The sequence below is a fragment of the Siphateles boraxobius genome, unplaced genomic scaffold, assembly GCF_051911475.1.
Source record: "Siphateles boraxobius isolate OS27281-9 unplaced genomic scaffold, OSU_SipBor_1 120, whole genome shotgun sequence".
NCBI lineage: Eukaryota > Metazoa > Chordata > Actinopteri > Cypriniformes > Leuciscidae > Siphateles > Siphateles boraxobius.
In genome coordinates, this window is record NW_027508723.1 from 1,729,545 (window position 1) to 1,757,358 (window position 27,814).

The 27,814-nt window shown below is 42.5% G+C and overlaps 1 protein-coding gene across 1 annotated transcript; it reads left to right on the plus strand.

Moving 5' to 3' along the window:
* The first annotated feature begins 148 nt into the window (after nt 1-148).
* LOC143732010 (cytosolic phospholipase A2 gamma-like) lies at nt 149-22,853 on the plus strand. The gene is made up of 15 exons (XM_077222642.1): nt 149-248; nt 415-440; nt 601-709; nt 808-950; nt 1,124-1,325; nt 1,655-1,754; nt 1,833-1,973; nt 2,375-2,440; nt 2,539-2,595; nt 4,459-4,587; nt 11,894-12,028; nt 12,339-12,416; nt 12,493-12,647; nt 21,479-21,641; nt 21,721-22,853. Exons 2-15 carry the CDS (start codon nt 415-417, stop codon nt 21,876-21,878), a joined length of 1,662 nt encoding a protein of 553 aa, XP_077078757.1. The 5' UTR covers nt 149-248; the 3' UTR covers nt 21,879-22,853.
* The last annotated feature ends 4,961 nt before the right edge of the window (nt 22,854-27,814 follow it).

A 27,814-nucleotide genomic window follows, 5' to 3' on the forward strand; every position in this document is an offset into this window, starting at 1 on the left:
AATATAATTTTTTATTTTATTTAATCTGTTTCTGATTTCATTTCATCTGCTCATCCCTCCATATAAGCTTTGCATTTAGATGTGATGTGTAAACCCAACCCTCCACACCCATGGAAATTACATTGAAACTTTCTATTCTCCTCAGCTCATCTTCAGTTTCAGAGTCGTATAAAAGAGCCTCTTCTAGTCGACGGCTGCTGTGCTGATATTGCTGAAGCCTTACAGTTTTATAAGACTGTACAAGAACAGTGAGTATATGTTTTAAAGTTACCAACACAAAACTGTGGCTTAATTGGCATTTGATGTATGACTAATTTTTTCAAAAGAATTATACAGTTGATTTTCAATGGATTTTCTCTATTAGTTTTGAAATGATAGATTTTAACTTTAATGTTTGACTCTGTTGTTTTATAGATGGGACCATCAAAACCCCAAGAAAGGTAATTCTGCTCAGACTCCTGTGATTAAATCTGTGCACATCATTATATATATATTTACCGCATCACAATTAATGTCTACAAACTGGATAATTCTGACTAACTTTTATAAAATGTATGAAACTGCTGTATAAAGTCAGTGCTGGTCTGTGTGTCGCTGCAGTGAAGTGAGAATCGAACACTCTCTGAATAAGAAAGAGAAGGAGTTTGTAGTCAGAAGAAGAAATGATGTTCTACAAAGCCTGAAGAAAATGAAGATACGCTGCAGTGAGGTAATATTATATTTTGTTTATCTGCCTGGATATTTATAAATGTTTTTTTTTGCTGACGAACATCAATTGTTTGGTCATTTAAACTGTGTGCATTTCAGAACAAAGTGCCAAACATCGCATTACTGGGATCTGGAGGAGCAGAAAGAGCCATGGTGGGTTTGCTGGGATCCCTGGATCAACTCCAGAAAACAGGTCTTCTGGACTGTGTGCTTTATCTCAGCGGAGTCTCTGGATCCACCTGGTACACACACACACACACACATACGCACACGCACACGCACGCACACACACACACACACACACACACACACACACACACACACACACACACACACACACACACACAAACACACACACACACACACACACACAAACAGAATGTCATAAATGAGAGCATATGTTGTTCTTCTGAAGGTGCATGGCCTCCTTATATCAGGAGTCAGACTGGTCCACCAAACTAGAGACTGTGAAAGACAAGATCGTCCCGAGACTCAGCGGTCCTGCAGTCAGCTGGGGAGATGCTCTTGCCAAACTGAAGAAATATTACTATGAGAAAGACATATTCAGCTTGACTGACGTCTGGGCAGTGATGTTCGTCACGACAATTGTGAAAGAGGTCTGTAACTATTCATAATACAACCGTCAATGATGTATGATACGATCTTAATGAGGTGCTCACATTCAGTCTTAAAAAGTGCTATTTTTAGCGTTGATCTGAGTGTTTATAATGGCCAAGGAGCCTGAAGCACAGAGGACACAATACTGTAACATTCTTCTGATTACAAACTATTGCAAATCTACATGCAGTCAGCAGTGTGTGTTTTTTTTAGGATTAAAAAAAAAGTTCCTAGCAGGTTGTTTTACTTTTCACTTGTTTGTGACTGAATAAATTGTCCCAGTTCTCTCGAACACCAACATGATAAATAAGCCAATATTCCTGTTCAGGTGGACGAACACACACTCTCAGATCAGCGGGACCGACACAAAGACCCGTTTCCCATCTACACAGCGATCGACAAGCAGAGCAAACAGAGCAAAGATGCAGGTGTGTGTGTGTGTGTGTGTGAGACAGAGAGTTAATGTGTTTGTGTCAGCTGTTATATGGATGTGTTTCTGTCTGCAGACCCCTGGTTTGAGTTCACTCCATATGAAGCCGGTTATTCCCTCACTGGAGCGTTTGTGGAAACATCCGACTTTGGCAGCAAGTTTGAAAATGGCCGTAAGATCGAGAACCAGCCTGAGATTGACATGCTGTACCTGCAAGGTAATACACTCTGTGACAGGAGAGTTTATTCATATTTATAATATCAACTTGCATTCTCTTGATTCTCCATTATAAATTGACCTGAATTAGAGAATCATCTATAATGGATCAATAGTATCTGGGATTGATCTGGCGATAAGGTCTTTCAAATCTAAATATTACAATTAGACTTGTTGAAAAATCTTTTAAAAAGCAATTTCACCAACCTTCTAATCTTTGCATGACAATTTTATGCATCAGTGTTGCGTATCTGCTCCGAGACTTGAGTGAAGATCCAAACGCAGTGACAAGCAGAAAATCAAAACCATAAGACGAAAAAACTGAAATTACAAAAAATTTTATATAAATTATACGTTTTTGTTTATTGTTAACACTTTTACACTTGAATGTGTTTTCTGCAGCTCTGTGCGGCAGCACTTATGCTAATGAAGACGAGAAAAAGAAGTTACTCTTGGAACGAATAAAAGGTGCAACTTCATTTGTTCTGAAAATTCAGTTTTATTTAAAGCTGTCAGTCATATATTGAAACTTAATTCCATTTGAATCCCCCCCCCCCCCCCCACAGAGTTCTTAAAACATGAACCACTAATCGAAACGGAGATGGTTGAGGAAATGGGGAAAGGTAAAGCATTACAGCTTTTATGTATTGATAAGATCTTTTATTTCTGTCTAATGATCTGTTTATGAATGCCAGCAGAGTAAAAATGTAAACCCTTTAAAGTCCCCATGAAATCAATTTAAGTCTTTTGGCTTATAGTGAATATGTTAGACTTGTTGAATATGTTAGACTTGTTAACATATTGTTAACTTTTAGACTTAAGCTCCAAAACAATGAAAATTTGCATTTAAAGATATTATCTTTCAACATTTAATCTCTCACTTCCGCAAATACGGTTTAATGATTTTGATGATCTCACACTGCTCTTCAGCTTCTCCTCAGATTTTCTATCCAATCAAATGCTCTCTTGAATCTGAAGCTCCGCCCCTTCATTATAAACCAATGCTGAAGCTGCGGCTGAAATCGGTCACTTGTTCACACATTTGCTATTGTCTACATGGTGAATGGCACCTAGGGGATAGGGAACGATTCAGAAAGTGTAAATATGCTTTATATTGGGGTGAATGAAGTCTGGTTTCACATTATAGAAGGAGAAATGGTTTGAGATTAGAAGGAAACTGTGGCTTTACTGAGCTCAACGGCTCTGAACTGTAAGCGCGTTTCCATTACAGATTTGCACAAAACTTTAGCGATTTTTTCTAAATGTCTTGTATACCCGTATCTCCGGGGACGTGGCTTGGCATGCAAATTCCACACACCAATTCCGTTGGCCTTTTCTGATACTCTCAGATGATGATTGGGGCTCCCATGGATGACCCCCTTAGTGTTACATGTCTGAAGGCGCGTTTGCATTACGGATTTGTGCAAAACTTTTGCGCTTTTTTTCTTAATGTCGACAAAAAACTATTGCGAAATGACGGCGTTTCCATTAACCGATGTTATGCGACTAAAACGTCATATATTCCTCTCGCGATAAGTCATTCCAAAAATCATGGCGACGGATGTTGGTTGGTTTACGTATATCAGTCACTGCACTAATTTATTAATCGAATCGAAATTATTAAATCGAAAGAGCCGTGTGTGTGTTATCCAATCATTAATGGCAAGGAAAGACACTAAAGCCCTATTTGCACCGGATTAGTATTACCTGGTGACCTCTAGTCATTTGTAATAATTGCGGAGTTTGTCTGAGATCTTAATCCCGTGCGAATGTGCCACATGAAATTCAGATGTGGGGGGGTAATTTCTAAATCACACGAGGTCCCCAGTTAATACTTATCCCATGCGAATAGGGCTTTAGACACTGTGAGCGGCTCATATGAGGAGTTTCTGGGTGTTTCTCCCTCATTTCTGCTTCGAGGTCTTGATTGTGGCATTTCTTTGAGGTTTGGAATCCAGTATTCCTGTAATTCTTTTGTCTTTTATGAATTTAATAAGGAACTCTGTCTCGTATTCTGTCCAAACACACCACGTCTGCTACATCAGGCGACTGTAAATGCGTAAAAACTGTTTCCATTGCAGTTTTGCAAAATATTTCTTTTCGATTTGCCTGAAAAACCACCTCATGCGAGCATGAAAAGTTTTTTGCGATAAATGGGAGTTTTTGCGAAATTTGTTTGTTTCCATTGGCCGTATTTTCAATTCGCAATTTCAATTTGCGTAATTTGAAGGGCATTGGTTATTTAAAAAAAAGGGAGGAGCTGTTTGATATGTCCCGCCCAGTTTTCCTGTTGCAGTGGAAATTACGTCTACACACTGAATAATGCTGCACGTTTCAAGGCACTTCATTGGGCATTTAATGATGAAAAATAAAAGTGAACCATAATGATTATCACCTGATAACTGAATGTCATAGATTTGGGCATGGGAAGCACTTGCATTCAAGACATTTTGCACTGATGATGTTTGTTCGATGTGTTTCTTCAGAAAATACAAACTCCCCTCCCATAGACAAATATTACCAAGTACTCATGGATCTCGTGGACATGAATCTCTCGGTTTTGAATGGCAAAGATCCGTCTGCTCACGATAAATCCATCAGAACAAAGCTGAACGGTAAGATTTTCCAAAAGTGTGCTAGAACATTTATCTTTAATGGCTTTTCAGCATCATTTAAACAGTGAAAAAAAGTCTCGGGTTACAACCTTAGTTCCCTGAGAGGGAACAAAACGCTGCGTAGTTACGCTGTGTGAACACCCCTGTGTGATTGCGTCGTGAAGCACGTGTATAATCAGTCTAATGGAAGAGCGAGACGTCATAGGCGGGTGACGTCATAGACCAGGAAACTATAAAGCACCCCTGAAAGCAGATCGCGTCAGCTCCTGATAAGCCTGAAGCAAGTCGATCAGGGCATGCAGGAAGTTGGGCAGGCGAATGCTGTGTAGTTACGCTGTGGGAACCCCATACCCACTATGCCATAATGACAAGTGCCCGTTCTGTGTGAAGTCCTTGCGCACACTAAGAAGCAAGCAACCTAGCCCCAGGAGAGGAGAGGTCTATGTAGGAGTCATTTATACTTTCACCTTTTCTGGATAGGTTAATACTGCTATTACTTATTCTAGCCACTTGGTGGGAGTGTTGCACTGGGTGTGACACATCACTGGGAGTTAGGTATATTTACAGGTGTGGCAATCAGTCAGGAAAAGGTTTGGATGGCGGGGAACACACGGTTCTAACCGTAGCCATGAGCACCCGATTTACCAACAGCACTTTATTACTTTGCACTGGGTGAAGTAAATTTTATTTGAATTATCCCCTTTTTTACCTTTATAATAAACGGGAACAACGCCCAAAGAGAACTAATGTTTGGACTCAGGATTTTTCTGCTACGAGTTGAGAACACCATGCCATCTATTCCGAGGCTTATAGGATAGCTTCCACAGTCTAAGTCATAGAACTTGACAAATGGATGCGGCGAGGACCAGCCTGCCGCATCACAAACGTCATGAAGGGAAACACCCGAAATTAAAGCCGTAGAGGCAGCCATACTCCCCGTAGAATGGGCGCGGACAGCCAAAGGTGAAGGCTGCCCGACCATTTCATAAGCAAGTGACATAGCCTCAACTACCCACTTGCTCATAATCTGTTCTGATGCAGGGCAACCTTTCTTAGTTGAACCGAAGCAGACAAATAACTGCTCTGATCTACGCCACAGGGCAACTCTGTTAAGGTAGGCATCCAAAGCCCTAACGGGACATAACAGATTGAGGCTTTCCTGATCTGGGGTATTAAAAGGCGGACGGCAAAAGGCCTGCAACACAATTGGCTTTATGCCTAGCTGCACTACTTCCTGAACTTCAGCCAGCTCCTTTGTTTCCTGTCTGCCATTATTGGACAAACTGATTAATCCAGGTGTGCCTGGCCTCAGTAACAATAATCAGGCACACTTGGATTAATCCGTTTGTCCAATAATGGCAGACAGGAAACAAAGGAGCTGGCTAAAGTTCAGGAAGTAGTGAAGCTCGGCATAAAGCCTATTGGGCCAGCAACATTAGTAGGGACCTTAGGAATGTAACCCGGTCTCGGGTGTAGAAATGCTTTCACCATACCAGGTGCAAATTCCAGACATGAAGGATCAACCGAAAGGGCTTGCAAATCTCCAATTCTTTTGATAGAAGAAATAGCAAGAAGAAACAAAGTTTTTAGTGTAAGGAGCTTTTCTGAAACATCTTCAATAGGCTCGAACGGAGCCAAGGCCAGACCCTCAAGTACTAGGTCCGAGAACCAAACTCGGGCCGGCCAGTGCGGGGCTACTAATAATAGATGAGCCCCTTCCTGGTGAACCCTCTCTCCAGAACTCCCAGGAGCAGAGCTGTCCCGAAGGCACAAGCGAACTAAGCGGCTGCTTGGAGCCCCCTCCTCCCTGGGCAGAGGCACTGGATCCAGCAGGTAAGGGCTGAGATAGGGAGGGGCCCATCTCAAACCCCGCTGTTAGATCCATCTGCAAACCCCAAGATGCGCGGACCCGCACCTCCGAACCGTCTCTGAACCGTCCTCCTCGAAGAACGCCCGGTGGGAGCGGAGCGTCCTCACGGACATTCTCTCGGAATGCTCTGTCAGTTCCCTCGAGAACTGACTGGGCATGCTCCACTCCCAAACAAGCAACACAACGCTGAGGTGTGTCCCCAGCCGTGATGTAATGTGGGAAGGGAACAATACAACGCTTAAAGTCTTGCTTGCTCGCCATGATATATATATATTTTTAACTTGACAGACAACAATAAATAGACAAGAACTGAAACAGAGAGCGCTTGCTGAAGGCACAGAAAATGACGTGATCTGCTTTCAGGGGGGCTTTATAGTTTCCTGGTTAATGACGTCACCCGCCTATGACGTCTCGCTCTTCCATTGGACTGATTATACACGTGCTTCACGACGCAATCAGACAGGAGTGTTCCCACAGCTTGACTACGCAGCGTGAGTTCCCTTGATAGGGAACACAAGTTAATTGATGAAACGACAATATGCAAAAACATCAATTTGGCCAGAAGATACACAAACCTGCATCAGATTATAAGAACTCAATCATGTTTACATTTACATTTACATTTAGTCATTTAGCAGACGCTTTTATCCAAAGCGACTTACATCTGAGGGCTAAAGCAAGCGAGTCATCGTGAAGAGGGAAGAACAACGCAAGAAGTGCTCAAAATACAAAGTTCAGGCATTGCTCAGAGTAGCAAAAGCCAGACAAGGGAAGATTTAAAAGGGAAGGAAAGATTTAAAAGAGAAGAATTTAAATTTTTTTTTTTTTATGTTAAGTACTCACGGAAGAGATGAGTTTTCAGTTGTCCTTTAAATGCTGTCTGGGATTCTGCATTACGGACGAGGGTGGGGAGATCATTCCTCCAGCATGGAGCCGTGAATGAGAATGTTCTGGAGAGTGATTTAGTGCCTCGCTGTGATGGCACCACGAGCCGTCGCTCCTTGGCCGATCGTAGGCTTCTGGTAGGGACGTAGACTTGTAGTAGGGAGTGAAAGTAGGACGGAGCTGAGTCTGTGGTAGATCTGTAAGCAAGCGTCAAAGCTTTGAATTTGATGCGAGCAGCGAGTGGTAGCCAATGCAGTGAGATGAACAGAGGAGTGACCTGAGCCCTTTTAGGCTCATTGAAGACAAGGTGGGCTGCGGCATTCTGGATCATTTGTAGAGGTTTAGTAAAACATGATGGAAGTCCAGCTAGAAGAGCATTGTAGTAATCAAGCCTAGAAATAACCAGGGCCTGGATGAGAAGTTGTGTTGCATGCTCAGTTAGGAAAGGCCTGATCTTCCTGATACCTGATACATTGCAAACCTGCATGATCGAGCTATCTTTGTAGTGTGGTCTGTGAAGGTCAGCTGGTCATCAAATATTACTCCAAGATTTCTGACCGATCTTGATGGGGTGATTGAGGATGACTCTAGCTGGATAGTGAAGTCGTGCTGTAGAGACGGATTGGCAGGGAGGACGAGAAGCTCAGTCTTTGCCAGGTTGAGCTGCAGGTGATGTTCCTTCATCCATGCCGAGATGTCCGCCAGACAGCTTGAGATACATGCAGCTACTGTGGGATCATCTGGTTGAAATGAGAGGTGGAGCTGTGTGTCATCAGCATAGCAATGGTAAGAGAAACCATGTGCCTGTATGATGGGTCCCAATGATTAGATTAGATTAGATTAGATTCAACTTTATTGTCATTACACAAGTACAGGTACAAGGCAACGAAATGCAGTTTGGGTCTAACCAGAAGTGCAATAGCAGCAATGCAGGATATACAATGGTTCCGTAAATGCAGTACATGGATATGAACTGAATAAATATTGCTAGATATGTACTGAATATAATATACAGATGGCTATTACTATAAACAGATTTTTTACAGATATGTACAATGAACATAATATAAAGATGATTATTACTATATACAGAGTTTACAGGTGAATGTGTACTATGAATATATATACAGATGGCTATTACTATAAACAGAATGTGAGCTTAGTATACTAATGTGATATATATAGAATGTGATAATATACAGAATGTGAGCATAATAAACAGATGGTTATTACTATAAACAGGATTTTCAGACAGATATATGTAATAAGTAAGGCTAAATGAGCATTATAACAATGGATTTAAAGTAGTGCAAATTAAGTTGGACAGAAGCTATCCGAGTAAAAGTGCAATGGAAAGTAATTGCATATTACAGTTAAAGTACGGCATTGCAATGTATATGTAAACAATTGGTACTGTAAATAAACAGTCGGCAGTGCAAATTGATATTCTAGTCAGGTGAGTAGTGCAAGATGCATATGTAAACAGTTGTTACTATGATAATAGTCAGCAGTGCAAATTAACATTATAGCATTGCAAATAACAAATAACCAATAACAAAATGGAGTTAGGTGTGAGGAGGGAGAGGAGAGATTATCAGTATATGAGGGGAGTGGGATCAGTGAGGGTTAGAGTTCAGTAAAGAGACAGCTCTGGGGAAAAAGCTGTTCTTTAGTCTGCTGGTCCTGGTCCGGAGGCACCTGAAACGCCTGCCGGAGGGCAGTAGAGAAAACAGTCTGTGGGCTGGGTGAGAAGAGTCCTTAAGGATGCTGCGAGCTCGGTGCAGACAGCGTTTCCTCTGGATGTGCTCGATGGCAGGTAGTTGAGTCCCAGTGATGCGCTGGGCGGTTTTCACAACCCGCTGCAGTGCCTTGCGCTCTGCAACAGAACAGCTCCCATACCACACTGTAGCACAGTTGGTCAGGACGCTTTCTATTGCACAGCGATAGAAGTTCACCAGGATAATCGAGGAAAGCTGATTCTTCCTCAGTGTCCTCAGGAAGAAAAGGCGCTGGTGAGCCTTCCTGTCCAGGCAGGAGGTGTTGGTTGTCCAGGACATGTCCGCCGAGATGTGGATTCCCAAGAACTTGAAACTGGAGACACGCTCAACAGCCATTCCATTGATGTGGATGGTGTCATGTGTGCCTCTTGACTCTTTTCTGAAGTCCACGATGAGCTCCTTCGTTTTGGTGGTGTTGAGGAGCTGGTTATTTTCAGTGCACCATGTGGCCAGGTGCTTGATCTCCTCCCTATAGGCAGTCTCATCGTTGTTGCTGATGAGACCAATCACCGTAGTGTCGTCCGCAAACTTGACGATGGAATTAGATCCGTACACAGGCTTGCATGATGTGGTGTAGATGGAGAAGAGGAGAGGTCCAAGAACTGAACCCTGAGGAACCCCTGTGTTCAGTTGATGTGCTTTGGATACCTCGCCTCTCCATGTAACCCTGAAGGACCTACCTGTGAGATAGGACTCAAACCAGTGGAGGGAAGTTCCTTTGATGCCCAGTGATGAGAGGGTGGACAGAAGGATCTGATGATTCACAGTGTCGAAGGCAGCAGAAAGATCCAGCAGAATGAGAACTGAAGATTTGGAAACAGCTTTTGCGATCCGCAGGGCTTCTGTGACCGACAGTAGTGCAGTCTCGGTTGAATGGCCTTTCTTGAAACCACATTGTTTTTTTAAGCAGTGGAGTTACCCGAGCCTGCTTGAATGCTGTAGGGAAAATGCCAGTGTGGAGGGATGAGTTGATGATGTGTGTGAGTGCTGGTAGAAGTGTGGGAGAGATGGCTTGAAGAAGGTGTGAGGGGATGGGGTCTAGAGGGCAGGTGGTAGGATGACTGGAGAGGAGAAGTTTAGATACTTCTTCCTCGGTTAGCGGAGAGAAGATAAAGAGAAGGTTTCTGGTAGTGGGAGAGGATGGTTTGGGTTCCTGTGTGTGTGGAGTTGAGAACTGACTGCTAATAGAGGTTGTTTTGTTGGTGAAGAAGTTAGCAAAGTCATCAGCAGTTAAAGAGGAGGTGGGTGATGGTGGAGGTGGACAGAGGAGAGAGTTGAATGTCTTTAAAAAAATGTTTGTGTGCTGTGCGCTGTTGATCTTGCTGTGGAAATATGAAGATTTTGCAGCGTGAACATCAGCAGAAAAGGAAGAGAGTAGAGATTGATACATACTCAGGTCAGACGTGTCTTTTGATTTGCGCCATTTCCTCTCCATTGCCCTGAGTTTGGTGCGATGTTCACGAAGAACCTCAGATAACCAGGGGTTAGAGGGAGTAGCGCGTGCTGGCCTGGAGGAGAGAGGGCAGATATTGTCTAAAGAAGAAGTTAAAGTGTAGCTTAAAGTATCTGTTGCGGTATTCACATCTAGAGATGAGAATTGTGAGGGTGAGGGAAGTGAAGATGACACAGCAGAGGAAAGATGGGAAGGAGAAAGTGAGCGCAGGTTACGTCTGAAAGTAACTGGTAGGGGAGTTGGTGGAGCATGGGTAGTGAGTTGTAGATCGAAAGTGATGAAGAAATGATCTGAAACATGGAGAGGTTTCACCAAAATGTTGTTTGGGATGCAGTTGCGTTTGTAAACCAGGTCCAGTTGGTTGCCTGATTTGTGAGTACCTGTGGTGATGAGACGTTTGAGATCGAATGAGGCTAGAAGAGAGATGAAGTCTGTTGCATAAGCCTTTTCTAGATGAATGTTGAAATCACCAAAAACTACGAGTGGGGTGCCATCCTCAGGGAAAGAGGACAGCAGCACATCCAGCTCCTCAACAAAGCTTCCCAGTTGACCTGGGGGGGATAAATAACTACAATATGGATCCTAATGGGAGTTGTAAGTGTAATTGCATGATATTCAAACGAGTTGTTATTGCATAGAGAAGAGAGAGTTGAGTATATCTAGTTGTTAGAAATGAGAAGACCAGTACCCCGACCCCTCCCAGACTGGCGAGGGGTGTGGGAGAAAGAGAAGTAGTTAGAGAGAGCAGCAGGGGTTGCTGAGTCTTCTGGACGGATCCAGGCCTCAGTCAAGCCCAATATATTAAGAGTAGAATGAGATGCAAAGGCTGGAATGAAGTCAGCTTTATTGACTGCTGACTGACAATTCCATAGACCCATAGAAAGAGAGAGAGGTGTGTGTGTGGATGAGAGAATAAGACGCAGATTAGCAGTATTGCGCTGCCTTCTGTGCGTGATGAGTGCACGTTGTCGAGAGACAACAGGAATGTATTGAAAGCACATGTTGAGAAAGGGAAATACGATAGAAGTGGGAAAGGAAAAGGAGAGAAGATGATACTTAAGTGCCTTGCCGGAGTCCTTGCTTGGTGGAGTCGCACAGGTAGAGTCGATGGTCTTTACCCGAGTCGGTCTTCACACGAGGAGGCTGAACGCTTCCGCTGGCGCTTCCGCGACAGCGCGCGCACTTGTGGTAGATACTACATTGAAACAACAGGAGAACTGGATATTCAGAAAAACGACTTGCGCGCTCTTGTCTTGTTCACGGACTGACTGCTTGTCCTGGCCTTGTTCTGGATCACTTCATGTTTTCCTCTTTTCACAGAGATCTCTGGAGGCAAACATCAGCTGAGTTTTCGAAAGAAAAAACTAAATCTCCCTGATAAAGAAGCTGCAAAACAGTATATGAAACTATTCACCGTGGATTTGTTTAATGGTTTGAGTAATTTTTGGCCTTTTGGTAGGTTGAACTTTCTTTACAATGTGTTGATTTGTATAATGTACTGAATGTTTGATATTCTAGCCAGATTAATGCATAAACCTAAATGATTCTATAAATCTTCCAATTAGCTTCAACATAAAAGGTTTTAACAGACTGATGCCACAGAGGAACCTTTAGACATCCAGTGATGTACTTTAAAGCTTAACTATAATTAAACCTGAAAAACCTTTTCTCCAAAGAACCATATATTCAACTAAAATTATATACAGAATATAAAACAATATCAGAACCATTACTGAATTTAAGAACCACTGTATTTGTTTTACAGATCTTTGGGTGAGTATTTTTAAATGCATGTCTCAGTGGATCTGGGGCAGAAAATATGACTTTCTTCACAACATGAAAGGTGAGAACAGAAACTCATAGACAGATGCTAACTGGAAATTTATTGTGAATAATATAATAATGCTGTGATCTCTCAGATAAAGCAGTGCCCGCTGCTCTTCTGGAAAGTGAGACGAGAGACTATATAGACGCTGGACTGTTGCTGAACTCGCCCTATCTCTCAGTGCTGAGAGAAGAGAGAAACATCGACCTCATCATTTCACTGGATTTCAGTGAAAGTGAACCTTTCAAGGTATTATACGCACAGAGAATTCACTCATAGTTCATTTAAGGGAAACAATCCCCTAGAAATCGTCGTTTACTCCCTCTCATATCGTTCCAAACCTGTGACTTGTTTCCTCTGTATACAACAGGAGGTTTTATTTTTTATTTTTTTAGAGGGACCTATTATGCAAATTCCACTTTTACATGGTGTTTGAGCATAAATGTGTTGGCAGTGTATATACATCCAAGTCAAGTCAAGTCACCTTCATTTATACAGCGCTTTTAACAATATGGACTGTTTCAAAGCAGCTTTACAGAGATAATAGGAAATTACAGTAACAGAGATTGTTTTGGCTTTACAGCAGATCTAGAATAAAGTTATTGTCCAGATAAAGTTAGTTTTGGTTGATTCACTTCCGTCGGAACAATCATTAGTTATTAACTTAGGGGCCGCTAACACGACACCGTTCTAACAGAAAATTCTTTAATGCGATCCGGCCGCTCATTTGCATAAAACAGTGCCTGGTGGCTCTGAGAACATCCAACTAGTATAATGGTAAAAATCCATCCACTTTTTTTTTTTTAATCCCATGATTTCCATTACACGAGAGTAGATGTTAAAACTTCATGCTGATTTGTACTCGGCTTTCGCCAAGATAATCACCAACTAAGACGTAGCTTTACAGTAACCTATGCTTCTCCATCCATTTACGCTTCTTTCCATCTAGTGACGTGAATCTTCTGTCTGGTGTTAATACAGTGTATTGCGCGTCAGCACACACAACGGCTGCAACCACAGTGCGGTCCCCCATAACAACCCTCTGGATTGAGCGGAGTAGGGAACATCTCTAGGGTCTTCAAGTGGGCACCTTCCGTCCTCAGTGTTTCGTCGACTAGCCCACGACACCTCAAGAGGGCTCGACAGTGACTCTGGCGTCCCAGAGTCACCCCCCTCCGTCCCCCACTCAACTCAGCCCAGCTTACTGACCTCTACTTCCCTCTTGCTGCTGAGACCTAACCACAATCTCACAATCTCTCCGCAACCCAACCATACGCGCCAACCCGTTTGACTAAGGCTGTCGAGCCCCACTGGTGCGTTAATATGCAGTTTCAGTGGCAACGGTTCCGTATGGCATACCACCTACCACAAAACACAATATCTGCCCAACCACCCGTCATTCACGCAATATACACAGGAACGTAATGATTGTAAATACTATACAACCTATACAAATAAACCAACAGTTGCTGCTGAGACCTAACCACAATCTCACCGCAACCCAACCATACGCGCCAACCCGTTTGACTAAGGCTGTCGAGCCCCACTGGTGCGTTAATATGCAGTTTCAGTGGCAACGGTTCCGTATGGCATACCACCTACCACAAAACACAATATCTGCCCAACCACCCGTCATTCACGCAATATACACAGGAACGTAATGATTGTAAATACTATACAACCTATACAAATAAACCAACAGTTGCTGCTGAGACCTAACCACAATCTCACCGCAACCCAACCATACGCGCCAACCCGTTTGACTAAGGCTGTCGAGCCCCACTGGTGCGTTAATATGCAGTTTCAGTGGCAACGGTTCCGTATGGCATACCACCTACCACAAAACACAATATCTGCCCAACCACCCGTCATTCACGCAATATATACAGGAACGTAATGACTGTAAATACTATACAACCTATACAAATAAACCAACAGTTGCTGCTGAGACCTAACCACAATCTCACAATCTCTCCGCAACCCAACCATACACGCCAACCCGTTTGACTAAGGCTGTCGAGCCCCACTGGTGCGTTAATATGCAGTTTCAGTGGCAACGGTTCCGTATGGCATACCACCTACCGCAAAACACAATATCTGCCCAACCACCCGTCATTCACGCAATATACACAGGAACGTAATGACTGTAAATACTATACAACCTATACAAATAAACCAACAGACCTTTCAAGTTTTCAAGAATTCTACGAAACCGTAGCATGGCGGCCTGTACACAGCCAGCTAGAATCTTTCCGTCTCAACCACAGCCAGTTGCTGCTCCTTTCTGCTGCTTCAGATAAGTTCTTTACTGTACGACGCAACTCTTGGCCACTGAATCCGACGTCTCTGAGGAACCGGGTTGTAGAGTGTGCCACAAAACCACGACAACCCACTTCCACTGGATAAACCTGGACTCTCCATCCTCGCTGTTCTGCTTCAGTGGCCAGATGAGCATACCGCAGTTTCTTCCTCTCATATGCCTCATCTACCGCATCCTCCCATGGCACTGTTAACTCTATCAGTTGAACAATGCGTGCTGATCCAGACCACAAAACAATATCTGGCCGTAGGTTAGTGGTGGCAATCTCAGGTGGAAAAATAAGCCGTTGATCAAGATCAACCAGCATCTTCCAGTCCCTAGCAGCTTCCAGTTGTCCTGGGCGAGAATTGGTGTTAGCACCTTTTCTTGGTGGTTGCTCGCCTGGGCGGAGGAATATTGTCTTCTGCGTGTAATGTTTTGCTAGAACAGGCGGCAATTTATTGGTCATACTACGCTTGCCTTCCAATGCTAAAGCCAAACATCGCAATACTTGGTCATGGCGCCAAGTAAACCGACCCTGGCTAAGAGCCACCTTACATCCTGTCAAAATGTGCCTTAATGTGGCAGGTGATGAACACAAAGGACAAGATGGATCCTCTCCTACCCAGAGGTTTAGGTTCTGCGGTGATGGGAGAACATCATATGTTGACCTAATAAGGAAACTGATCCTACTCTCTTCCATTGACCAAAGGTCTTGCCAGCCCATTTTGCGTTGTTCCACACTCTCCCATCTCATCCACTCTCCCTGCTTGGCCTGGGAAATGGCCTTTATACATCTCATCCTCTCCTCCTGCTTTCGCACCTCGTTGACTACCAGCTTCCTCCTTTGGGCTGGGCCTGCCTTGTGCCATTTAGGAGGAGCTAAACTGAGCCCAAAACCCCCTCTTCCATGCTGTACCTGTCCCACGATATCCCCAATTTGAAGGTTAGCCTTTGCCTCTACTACAGATTTCTTTGCTGACCACTTTCTACCAGTTTTTACCACAGGGGCTGTCTCCCTTACACATTTGTCACGTGACTCTGCTAAAGTCATTTCCAGTCTGACCTTGGCACACTTAAACTCCTCGGTTAAAGCAGAGACTGGCAGCTGCAATACTCCTTTACTATAAAGTCCCACTCTGCTGAGGCAGCGTGGAACTCCCAACCATTTCCTGATGTATGAACTTATTAACCCTTCCAGCTTATCCACTGTTGTCAAAGAAACCTCATACACAGTCAGTGGCCACAGCAACCTTGGCAGTAGACCAAACTGAAAGCACCAGAGTTTCAGTTTGCCTGGTAGAGCACAGCTGTTTATGCTCTTCAACCCTTCCACTGCTTGTCGTCTAACTTCTCCCACTCGAACTGTGTCCTTTAGATCCCCATCGTACCATCTCCCTAGACTCTTCACTGGCTTCTGGGAAACTGTTGGTATTGCCTCACCATTAATGAAGAATGTTTTATCTACTACCTTGCCTTTAATTATGGAGATGCTCCTTGATTTAGAGGGCTTAAATTGCATTCGTGCCCATTCAATATTATCTGTTAACTTCCCCAATAACCGATTAGTGCAGGCTACCGTTGTAGTCATGGTTGTCATGTCATCCATGTATGCTCTGATTGGTGGTAGTCGCATCCCAGAAGCCAAGCGCTCTCCTCCTACTACCCATTTTGATGCCCTAATGATTACTTCCATTGCCATGGTAAAAGCCAGTGGAGAAATGGTGCATCCTGCCATTATTCCAACCTCTAAGCATTGCCATGTAGTGTTGAATTCTGGAGTTGAGAAACTAAATTGCAAATCTCCAAAATAGGCTTTCACTAAATTTGTTATCGACATCGGTACCCTGAAAAAATCAAATGATGCCCAAAGAAGCTCATGTGGCACTGAACCATATGCATTAGCCAAATCCAGGAATGTCACGTGGAGCTCCTTCCTCTCCTTTTTAGCTGATTGAATTCGTTGCCAGATAACACTGATGTGTTCTAAGCATCCTGAGAATCCTGGAATGCCCGCTTTTTGAACTGAAGTGTCAATGAAGCCATTCTTTAATAGGTAGGTTGACAATCTCTGAGCAATAATGCTGAAGAAAATCTTTCCTTCGACATTTAATAGTGAAATAGGGCGAAACTGACTGATGCTTGTAGCATCTTTTTCTTTGGGTATAAAGACTCCCCCTGCTCTGCGCCATGCTCTAGGTACAACCTGCTTTTCCCAAGCCACTTTTATCAATTTCCACAGAATTCGTAGAACTCCTGAAGCACTCTTGTACACTCTGTACGGAACTCCATTAGGCCCTGGAGATGATGAAGCCCTTGCCTTTCTCACAACCTGCTCTATCTCTTTCCACTTAGGTGCACAGACCTCCATTTGGTATTCTGGTGGATTGACAGGTGGGATGTCTGACGGAATAGACATAGGCTTATGCCTTTTTGCATCTGTATGTGTTTCCTCCAAATATCTCTCTAGCTCAACCCTAGATGCTTTTAAAGTGCCATTCTTCTCACTGGTGAATAACTTCTTTGCGAATTTGAATGGATCTTTATAGAAATTAGCCCTCGCACGCTCCTTCTTTTTGTAGCGTTTCCGTAGGCGCTCAGCTCTGCGTAATGTTGCAAGCTTATCTTTTATGGCCCTTTGTAAGAGATTGAGTCCCTCCTTCTGACTTTGTTCCGCTCTTTTCCATTGCTTCCTCAGCTGTCTCCTTTCTCTAACTAACCCTTCAATTTTCTGCTGCCGTCTAGACAATCCAGGAGTAGTTTGTACTTTTTCCTTCCTTTTTTCCACACCAAACCTCTCACTTCCATATGCGTAAATGATGTCCCCAAATTTATCCAGCTTCTTTTCAACTGTACCAGTTAATCTTTCTAATGCAAAGCATAGATCTGTGTTTACCGTGTCCCATGCAGTTTTCTCACAAGCTCTTGGCCATCTAACTGCAGGCCTATGCCCGTTGAGGTTCTTTTCTCTCTTATGCTGGTTAGTCTGACCGGGTTCACAAGAATCAATGTGTTCATCACTAACTGTGCAAACCCTCCTCTCCTCTATGACAGGGGTGCTGATATCCTGCGAACTGTGGTTTGCTTCCTGTCGCTGGATTTCATTCGACTGACTTGACTGACTTCGTAAGAAGTACTGATCAATGCGAGGCCCTTGTCCCTTCTCCCTCAAGCATTTCATTTTCCCTTGATGAATCTTCAAACCCCTGACCGTTGTCGCCTTGCTCCAGCCACAGACACAAGCTTGGAGTTCAATGGCTTTGCTAACTGCAGAACCTGAACTAGTCTTTTGTGAAGTACTCTCTATACTCATATCCGTTTCCATTCCAAAGTCGTTAACCATGTTGTCCACCATTGAGTCATCTTCCGCCCCTGCTCTCGCAGACTCTAGGGGTATTTTCCTCTTTAATTTTTCAGAAGCCTTGGGCGGGTGTCTCCAGCATCCTGTAAACACAGAGCTGGATACTGCCGACAAGGGTAGCTAACCCTTACCAGCCCCATTGGGGTCTCTTTCCTCCTGTCAGCTGTCTCTCCAGGCTGTCACAAGGTCTTTCCCTTGTTGCCAGCAGCACTATTCACCGCAGTCACTGGACGTATCCAGATCTTCATGATTTCCATTACACGAGAGTAGATGTTAAAACTTCATGCTGATTTGTACTCGGCTTTCGCCAAGATAATCACCAACTAAGACGTAGCTTTACAGTAACCTATGCTTCTCCATCCATTTACGCTTCTTTCCATCTAGTGACGTGAATCTTCTGTCTGGTGTTAATACAGTGTATTGCGCGTCAGCACACACAACGGCTGCAACCACAGTGCGGTCCCCCATAACAACCCTCTGGATTGAGCGGAGTAGGGAACATCTCTAGGGTCTTCAAGTGGGCACCTTCCGTCCTCAGTGTTTCGTCGACTAGCCCACGACACCTCAAGAGGGCTCGACAGTGACTCTGGCGTCCCAGAGTCACCCCCCTCCATCCCCCACTCAACTCAGCCCAGCTTACTGACCTCTACTTCCCTCTTGCTGCTGAGACCTAACCACAATCTCACAATCTCTCCGCAACCCAACCATACGCGCCAACCCGTTTGACTAAGGCTGTCGAGCCCCACTGGTGCGTTAATATGCAGTTTCAGTGGCAACGGTTCCGTATGGCATACCACCTACCACAAAACACAATATCTGCCCAACCACCCGTCATTCACGCAATATACACAGGAACGTAATGATTGTAAATACTATACAACCTATACAAATAAACCAACAGTTGCTGCTGAGACCTAACCACAATCTCACCGCAACCCAACCATACGCGCCAACCCGTTTGACTAAGGCTGTCGAGCCCCACTGGTGCGTTAATATGCAGTTTCAGTGGCAACGGTTCCGTATGGCATACCACCTACCACAAAACACAATATCTGCTCAACCACCCGTCATTCACGCAATATATACAGGAACGTAATGACTGTAAATACTATACAACCTATACAAATAAACCAACAGTTGCTGCTGAGACCTAACCACAATCTCACAATCTCTCCGCAACCCAACCATACGCGCCAACCCGTTTGACTAAGGCTGTCGAGCCCCACTGGTGCGTTAATATGTAGTTTCAGTGGCAACGGTTCCGTATGGCATACCACCTACCGCAAAACAAAATAAATCATATGAAGTGTTTCAGAATAAGTTGTTTGCAGTTTCTGTGCAATGTGACGCATATACTTGGACCCCGCTCACGACTGGTGACTCACTCGCCCTATTAGCACAGACTCCGCCCTCAGTGAGCTGTACAGTGAGGGATTTTCTGTTTTTCTTTTGTTGATTCATATTAACAGCATATATCGCAGAAGGTACTGTATATTACACTACTTTAATCCACAGATCTAATATTTAAAATAAAATAATATATAATATAAATTAGTGCTGTCAAACGATTAAAATATTTAATCGCGATTAATCGCATTAATGCCATAGTTAACTCGCGATTAATCGCACATTTTTATCTATTCTAAATGTCCCTTGATTTCTATTTGTCTCATTATTTTTTCTAATTTTAATGCTCTTATCAACATGGAAAAGTGGATCAGCAGTAAGTTTGTTCTTAGCTGTGGTATCCATGTGCTTCTGTCTGAAGTCATCTATTGTAGAGCTTAGATCGGGCCCAAAAAATCAAGCCCGGCCCGACACATAAACTGTAATTATGAGCCCAAGCCCGATTTAAACCCGTCAATTTTTTTCATACGTGGGTCGTTATAACTGACGTTCTCAACTATTTTCTATGTTACTTTCTCCCGCCCGCAACATTGTTGTCCCGCTCCCGCCCGCAAATACACTCTTTTTTTGTAGGCTACCTCCAAATACTTTCGCCTACGTGTCGCCACCATACACATCAGCATAAATGCTCCTGATAAATTATTTGTTATTAAAGCATTAACACACAAACCACTGTTATAACATAAAAGCAAGCAGGCTACTGAGTGCATGGTTTGGCATGACTGAATGCGTGCAAAGTGCGCTCCCTTAATAATTCCTAAAAAGCTGACATCAGTTCGCAATCTCACACATCTGTTATTATCAGTGAAGCTGACTGCACAATGCATCTTTCATAATATATACACTTTGTTTGTTATAATTTGAGGATTTGCCAGCTTACAGAATTCAGCACTGAACAAAAAGTCTGTTTTGAGCGGTGAGGGGAGTCTATTTTAAATGCTTCTGATGCTTCTTCATATGTCTGTGATTGGCTACATCCCTCAACGCTGCAAACATGTTATAAAAAGAAACTCTGGCCTGTAAATCGTTTCTATTTTGTTTTAGTTGTTCGTGTTGCTTTTCTGCAACATATGAATAAAAATGTATTAGTTTTTATGTTTTATTCATAGATATTTCTAGTTTGCGGGAGTCCCGCGAATCGTTTTATTCTCCCGTATCCGCACACAGAGTGAGTGCATTACCGCTCGAGCCCGCCCTCGCACTCGGCCATCAAATCTAGTCCCGCGCCGCACTCTATTGCGTTGAGAGTGCACGTCTCTAGATCGGCGTCTCGCGCTCGCGCCATCCACTCAAAACGTACCGTTAGCCTACTACTCTTTGGCCGGCGCAAGCCCAAACAAGTACGTGCGGCGTGCCTGTTGTTTTGTTTCCGGTCTAGCTATCCGGTGTGATGTTGTTTGCTAGGCCAAAAAGAGCGTTAATCTCGCGATAAAAAAATTGACGCCGTTAAAATGTGTTTGCGTTAACGCCGTTAATAACGCGTTTAACGCACAGCACTAATATAAATACAAGGTTATGTCAAAAACACAAACAGTTTAAGCGCAATAAGACATGAAAGAGAACCTAGTTTAATACTCACGAGAACTGCTTAAAACCAAACAGATGTTTTGATTTTTTTGCATGAGCTGTACAGGCTCCGCCCTCTTCTGGAAAGTGAGGCGGGGCGGACCAGCAGCTCATTTGCATTTAAAGATACATGTACAAAAACAGCACGTTTTCCTTCCACTTAAAAATCAGCATTTACAACATAGTATAATAAATGATCTGTGGGGGGTTTTTTGAGCTGAAACTTCAGACACATTCTGGGGACACCTGACACTTCTATTACATCTTGTAAAAAGGGGCATAATGCTGCTTTCCCCCCTCATGACATTCATAGTGACCATGGTCACACTAACCTATGTGTCCTAAAATTTAAAAATAAATGCATGGGTTTTCATCTAACCATAGTTATTTATAACAGTCTGTCCAACCCTTTTAATCAAACAATAATGTGCTGCTTTTCTACCACAGACAGTGAGGGACGCTGCTGAGACATGCAGGAAACTAAAGATCCCTTTCCCTGAGGTCAACATTCCTGAGGACGTAAAGAAACCGAAGGACTTCTATGTGTTCAAAGGCCAAAACACTCCAACCGTGATACACATCCCTCTCTTTAATGTGGTCAACTGTGGAGGCAAGTTATTATCTTAATGTCCTGAATAAAACTGAATTATCAACTGTGTTCTGATTTAAGTGTGTTAATGTTTCTTCAGATAAAGTTGAGGAATGGAGGAAAAAATATGCCACTTTTCAAGGTCCTTACAGCGCTGAGATGATCACTGATCTTATGGAGGTCGCTGGAAAAAACATCACAAACAACAAAGAGAAACTGCTGGAGCAGATTCGTCTGGCCATAGAAATGCACAAATAATGAACAAGAAATATCAGTGGCATGTAGCCTTCTCAAACTAGCCGGCAAAGTCCTCACTGTTTGTTTTAAAGTGGTGGTAAAATGCCCTTTTCACAAGATATAAAATAAATCTCTGATGTCCCCAGAGTGTGTGTGTGAAGTTTCAGCACAAAATACCCCACAGATATTTTTATATAGCATGTTAAAGTTGTCACTTTTTGAGGGTTAGCAAAAACGCACCGTTTTGTGCCTGGCCCTTTAAATGCAAATGAGCTGCCTCAGAGGGCGGGGTTTCAAGAGCTCATGTTTGTGTTAGCAGAGGGATTACCTCACGCAGACACACTGAAATGACAGAAACTGTTCTGCCTTTAATGTTAAAACAGAGTCAGACAAAGATGGAAAGACTTAAGAAGTGACAACATGTAGAATGCAACAGGACGCCTCAGAATGGTTAGTTGATGAATTTATGATGCTGATGTGGAGTTAACTATCTTCAATTAGCATATTCTGTCATGATAATCTATAAATTGGTCATATAGGAACTGTTGTGAGATGCACACGGAGTGACTTTTTATTGCATGTGAAAAGAAGGATGCTAAAGTTTGAGCTGACTCACAAATGTCCTCTTATACAACAACTTTCCTCTTCTCGACATGGTCTTCGTGTCCCGGGGGCGGGGGTTATGTACATTTTAGGGTTGCTGATGTCACTAACCCAGGAGGAATGTCGTGTAGTCCCAACCAGCCTTTTGTTGTAGTCCTTTTCTTTAAAAGCAAAAAAGCTTTTCTTTGAGCATTGTAACTTTGCAGATGTTGTTTATGCTCAAACAGCAACGTTACACACTAGCTAAAGTTACAAAAGTGAAATCGTGTTTTACCACCCCTTTAATGCAGATGATCAACCATAACTGTATTACAACTGTGATTGTTAATTAAATATTGTATTACTTTGCTTCTGCTCCAATTAATTTATTAATAAATCGTAGTCTTAAATTAAGGTTTTGTCCTGGTCATTTGATATCAAACATCACAAATGCTCATTGCAACTCATTGACTGATAGTTGTGGTCCTGGATGCTGATTGGAAAATCCAGTGTTCAAGAGTACAATCTCATTTGCCTTTATATTTTACCTTTTGTCTAGTATTTCGGACCGCACACACACACACACACACACACACACACACACACACACACACACACACACACACACACACACACACACACACACACACACACACACACACACACACACACACACACACACACAGATTAAAATTTGAGCAGGTTTTTCGAAATACTCCACCCATCTGCCATTGGTCGAACAAACCGGTAGCCCCGCCCTAAACGCACCCCATTGGCCGAATCAATGATGTCATTGTCCCAGTCAGACATTCAAACAAAAAGACTGGAATTCCTGGTGGAGGAATTAGAAATACAGTTTTTTTCAACTGCTCACCCACAATATCCTTACTTGTAACACAATTACTGAAACCTGACACTCAAACACCAGAACCACACACCAAAACTGCAAAACCATACACTAATTCTCGGCCTTCGACTCATTGCTTTACTGAACACCAACCAATCATGGCTTGAGAAAAGGCCTCTAGGTCGAGTTACAGGTTTTTCGGACTGTGTAATACTGTATTAACAACCACAAATGCTTACAGTAAAAAAATAAAGTTTGGTTTCAATCTTGCCTTCGTGTTTACCGTGAATTTTCAACATCTCTCTGCCAATTACTTTCAATCTTGTACAGAAATGTACATAGAAGCTCATGAAAGAAGAGCTTTCGGTTTTGAATAACTGTGTGTATATGATATATCCAAAATAGAATATTAAGGCAATGGAGCAACTTCTTGGATTTGTGTGTAAAGTTTTGAAAATGTGTGTAAGCAGTTGAAAAAAACTATAATAATAATAGTTTGTTATACTACAAAAAAATACAGTGGGGCAATAAAAACAAAAAACCCATTAAAATGTTTTAATAATAATACATTTATTGATTTAGAAAATAAATAGGCCAAATAAATCTAGAATTAATAAAAGTAATTGGACAAATATTTTAGAAAGAAATTGACAAATAATTTGGACATAGGAAAATTGCATGATAAAAAAAACATTTTTAAGCTATGAATCTGGATCTGAAACAGTGAGGGAACCACAACTTGTGGTCGTCTCAGCACAACATGACAATATGTGCAATAGATAAATGATGCTGGGATGATATATTTTATATAACGTAGGCCTATATAAAGAACAAAACGTGAAGATGAAATGATAATGGACAAAACATTTGATGTCCACAAGAGGGCGACAAAGTCCAACCTTCTCTGCTTTGAAAGGCAATATTTACAGTTTTTTTTCAATTGCTAAAATACTTGCTAACATAATCTGTAGTCCCATTTCCAAAACTCTTCACACATTCAGCGAAACAGGACTAATCTGTGAGTCATTTCATCACACAAAATGCATTCAATTACCACATTTCCCAAAATCCAAGAACACTTTTGTCATTCATAATTTACCATCTGCAAAACATTATATATTTGTCATTGTTTTTTGTTTTTCACGTCTTATTTAGCAGTTTAGTCACAGTCATGTTTCCTGTCTTGTCATGTGATTCCCTTGCCCTATGTGATCCTGCCATATGCCCCCCTTATCATGTATCCTATGTAGTCATTGGTTCATTGTTTAATCATGTTCATGGGGCGATACATCTCATTTTTTTTTTTTTTAGTGGCCCATAAAACTCGTACGTTCATTTTGTTTAATTGGTGGCACTTTCAAGTAACAAAACTAATTATGAAAGTTTCCTTTATTTTTCAGTGCATTTGTTTTACAATATAGCCTATGCTATTAGTGTCATTGGATTAATATTATAACTATTATTATGTAGTAGTGTAATGTAGACAGACACTGTAACTAAAAGAGGTTTGAATTTTTCTTTGTTCAATTTGCACCCTGAATATGGGTTGGAGCTTTTAATTTTGAACTCTTAAAGTGCACCAGATTGATGAATTTAACATTAAAATGCACACAATTTTCTTACGGGGGGCATACCCCCGAAACCCCCTTAGCCTTGTAGCAGCCTAATAGATTAGTAATAATAGTAGTGGTGGTATAATTGTAATTTATATACTACAAGTTACATGGTCAGACAAAATGTATTTGTTCAATGTAACTATGTAGGATGATAGAAATATCATTGAACGTTCTTTGTAGCATTTGTATGAACAATTTATTACAGTTGATCCTTGGGGGGGGCAAAATCTCACCTAGGGGGGGCACAATCTCGCCTAGGGCAACCAAAGGGCTAGAGCCGGCCCTGCTCTGGCTGAATCCGAAATCGCCTCCTATACCCTCAAATAGTCTGAAACCATAGTGAACGTTATCCCACAATGCACTGCAACAACGAGTGGAGGCTACAACCGAGGTAGGCTACGCTCAACTGCCGTCCGAATTCACTCACTTGTTATCATTCACCCCATCAAGTGAACAGTATTAGTGGACTAACGTAGGGAATAGTGAATGAGGCAGGTTCTCAAATTCAACCTGCCAGGCTCTAACTATAAACAGGAGAGTTTTCTCAAAACAAAGTTTTCTTAGACGTAGACTTAGACTTAGACGTAGACTTAGACTTAGACGAAGACGAAGACGAAGACTTAGACGTAGACGTAGACGTAGACGTAGACTTAGACTTAGACGTAGACGTAGACTTAGACGTAGACGTAGACGAAGACGTAGACGTAGACGAAGACTTAGACGTAGACGAAGACGTAGACTTAGACGTAGACTTAGACGTAGACTTAGACGTAGCCGTAGACTTAGACGTAGACGTAGACGAAGACTTAGACGTAGACGTAGACTTAGACTTAGACGTAGACGTAGACGTAGACTTAGACGTAGACTTAGACGTAGACGTAGACGAAGACTTAGACGTAGACGAAGACGTAGACGTAGACGTAGACGTAGACTTAGACGTAGACTTAGACGTAGACGTAGACTTAGACTTAGACGTAGACGTAGACGTAGACGAAGACGTAGACTTAGACGTAGACGTAGACGTAGACTTAGACGTAGATGTAGACGAAGACTTAGACGTAGACGTAGACGTAGACTTAGACGTAGACGTAGACTTAGACTTAGACGTAGACGTAGACTTAGACGCAGACGAAGACGAAGACGTAGACGTAGACGTAGACTTAGACGTAGACGTAGACGTAGACTTAGACGTAGTGTTTCACGTTCTACAACGTGAAACACTTTCACATGTGAAGTCAAATCTGCCTTCAGATAGAACCGTGTGGCATACAATAACTAGCACAACAGTGAGTATGCAATGAATATAAGATATGATATAGCACAGGGTATCGCCGACACAACATACAAATATTAAAATAATTTTAATTTCAAGGCAACCAAAATGTTTTTTAAGGCAACCAGGTAACTTACTTTTTTTTTTTTTTAAGTTAAACCAACAATTATTTTTTACAGTGTATGCACTCACGATATCCGTCCTGATGATCGTGTAGAGCGCGCTATTAAAAAGAAAGAGGCTTGGCACCAAGATGCTGTTTATATCCTCGCGTCTCGGTCTGTGTCATGACTGACTTTGTTGCTATATTTTTCTCTATCTATCTAGCTGGCGCAGCGATTATCCACTAGTGCTTTGCACTGCCTCTGGTGGTCAGGAGGAATGAATCAGATCTCCCAGGGCTTGTACATCACAGAGAAGACTGTTTTATGCTGCGTATTTCTAGACACCTTTAACCTTATTTTGATTATTCTCAGGTTAGGTAAAGTAAATCAAATCTGTCCTAAATCATAAGCATCTGAATTTTCATACTCATACTTTTCATTTTCATACTTTCATACTCATACAAAAAAATACTATCAAAACAATTTGATGGAACTTCGATGGTCTTTCAATTTCATTACCATCCATTCGGCAACTTGGGACTAAATCCATCAAACTTGGGAATAATTTGTTTCTGTAATGTAAACATGGACCAAGTAACATAAATTACAGTGAATTATAAGCAGTAAAGAGTGTTATTCTTGTCTTGTGAAGAAATTGTACAAAAGAAAATGCTACCTGATGTTAGTGTTTTTTAGGTCTGTGTTTTATGATTGACAGAGTGTGTATGTTGGATGAAACCTCATAGTGTTCTGGAAGAATGGCTTGATTTGAGTCATGTATAAAGTGTTATGACAGTTTTAGTGCATTGTGGGTGTGAATGAACTGTTGTGAAGCTGAAAGTTGTTTAGAAGAACTGTGTGAAGAGTTTTGAAAAAGTGATCCACAGTCCTAGTGACTGTAAAAACGATACTCGGTTACTAAACTTAACCTCGGTTCTCTCTAGAGAGGGAATGAGTATTGCTTAAGTTTAGCTTACGCTACGGGAAAGATTCATCTTCTCGAGATATTGAAGCCAAAAAATTATCCTCAATTTTGTATTCATTGTCAACGCAGTGCAGCAGCTAGCAGACCTAGAGCAGGCCATCTTGCATGCTCATTGGCTGCCCTGCAGGCAACTGCTGCAGCCTACCAGTGAGCCCGGCGTGACATCACACCCAATGAAGGGCGCCCGTGCCTTCATAGCGTCACAGCCCGCCGGAATGGGTGTGGCTTAGCGTATAAAAGTTGGGGCTGTAGGCTGACTTCCCTGGTTTTTCGTCGACTGAAGCGAAGTCGCTCGTGGCGCGAGCATGGCCGGTTACGCAATACTCGTTCCCTCTCTAGAGAGAACCGAGGTTACGTCTAGTAACCGAGTATCGTTCTCTTACGAGAGGTTCTCTCGTATTGCGTAAGTTTAGCTTACGCTACGGGAACACTTTGTCAACGCCGTGCATCCACGGCATCCAAGCATCCACCATGAGACCCGAATTTTCAGGGGAACCCCATAAGTGGAAAAAATAAGGTGGCCAGCCACGCGGGCCATCACTTGTACATA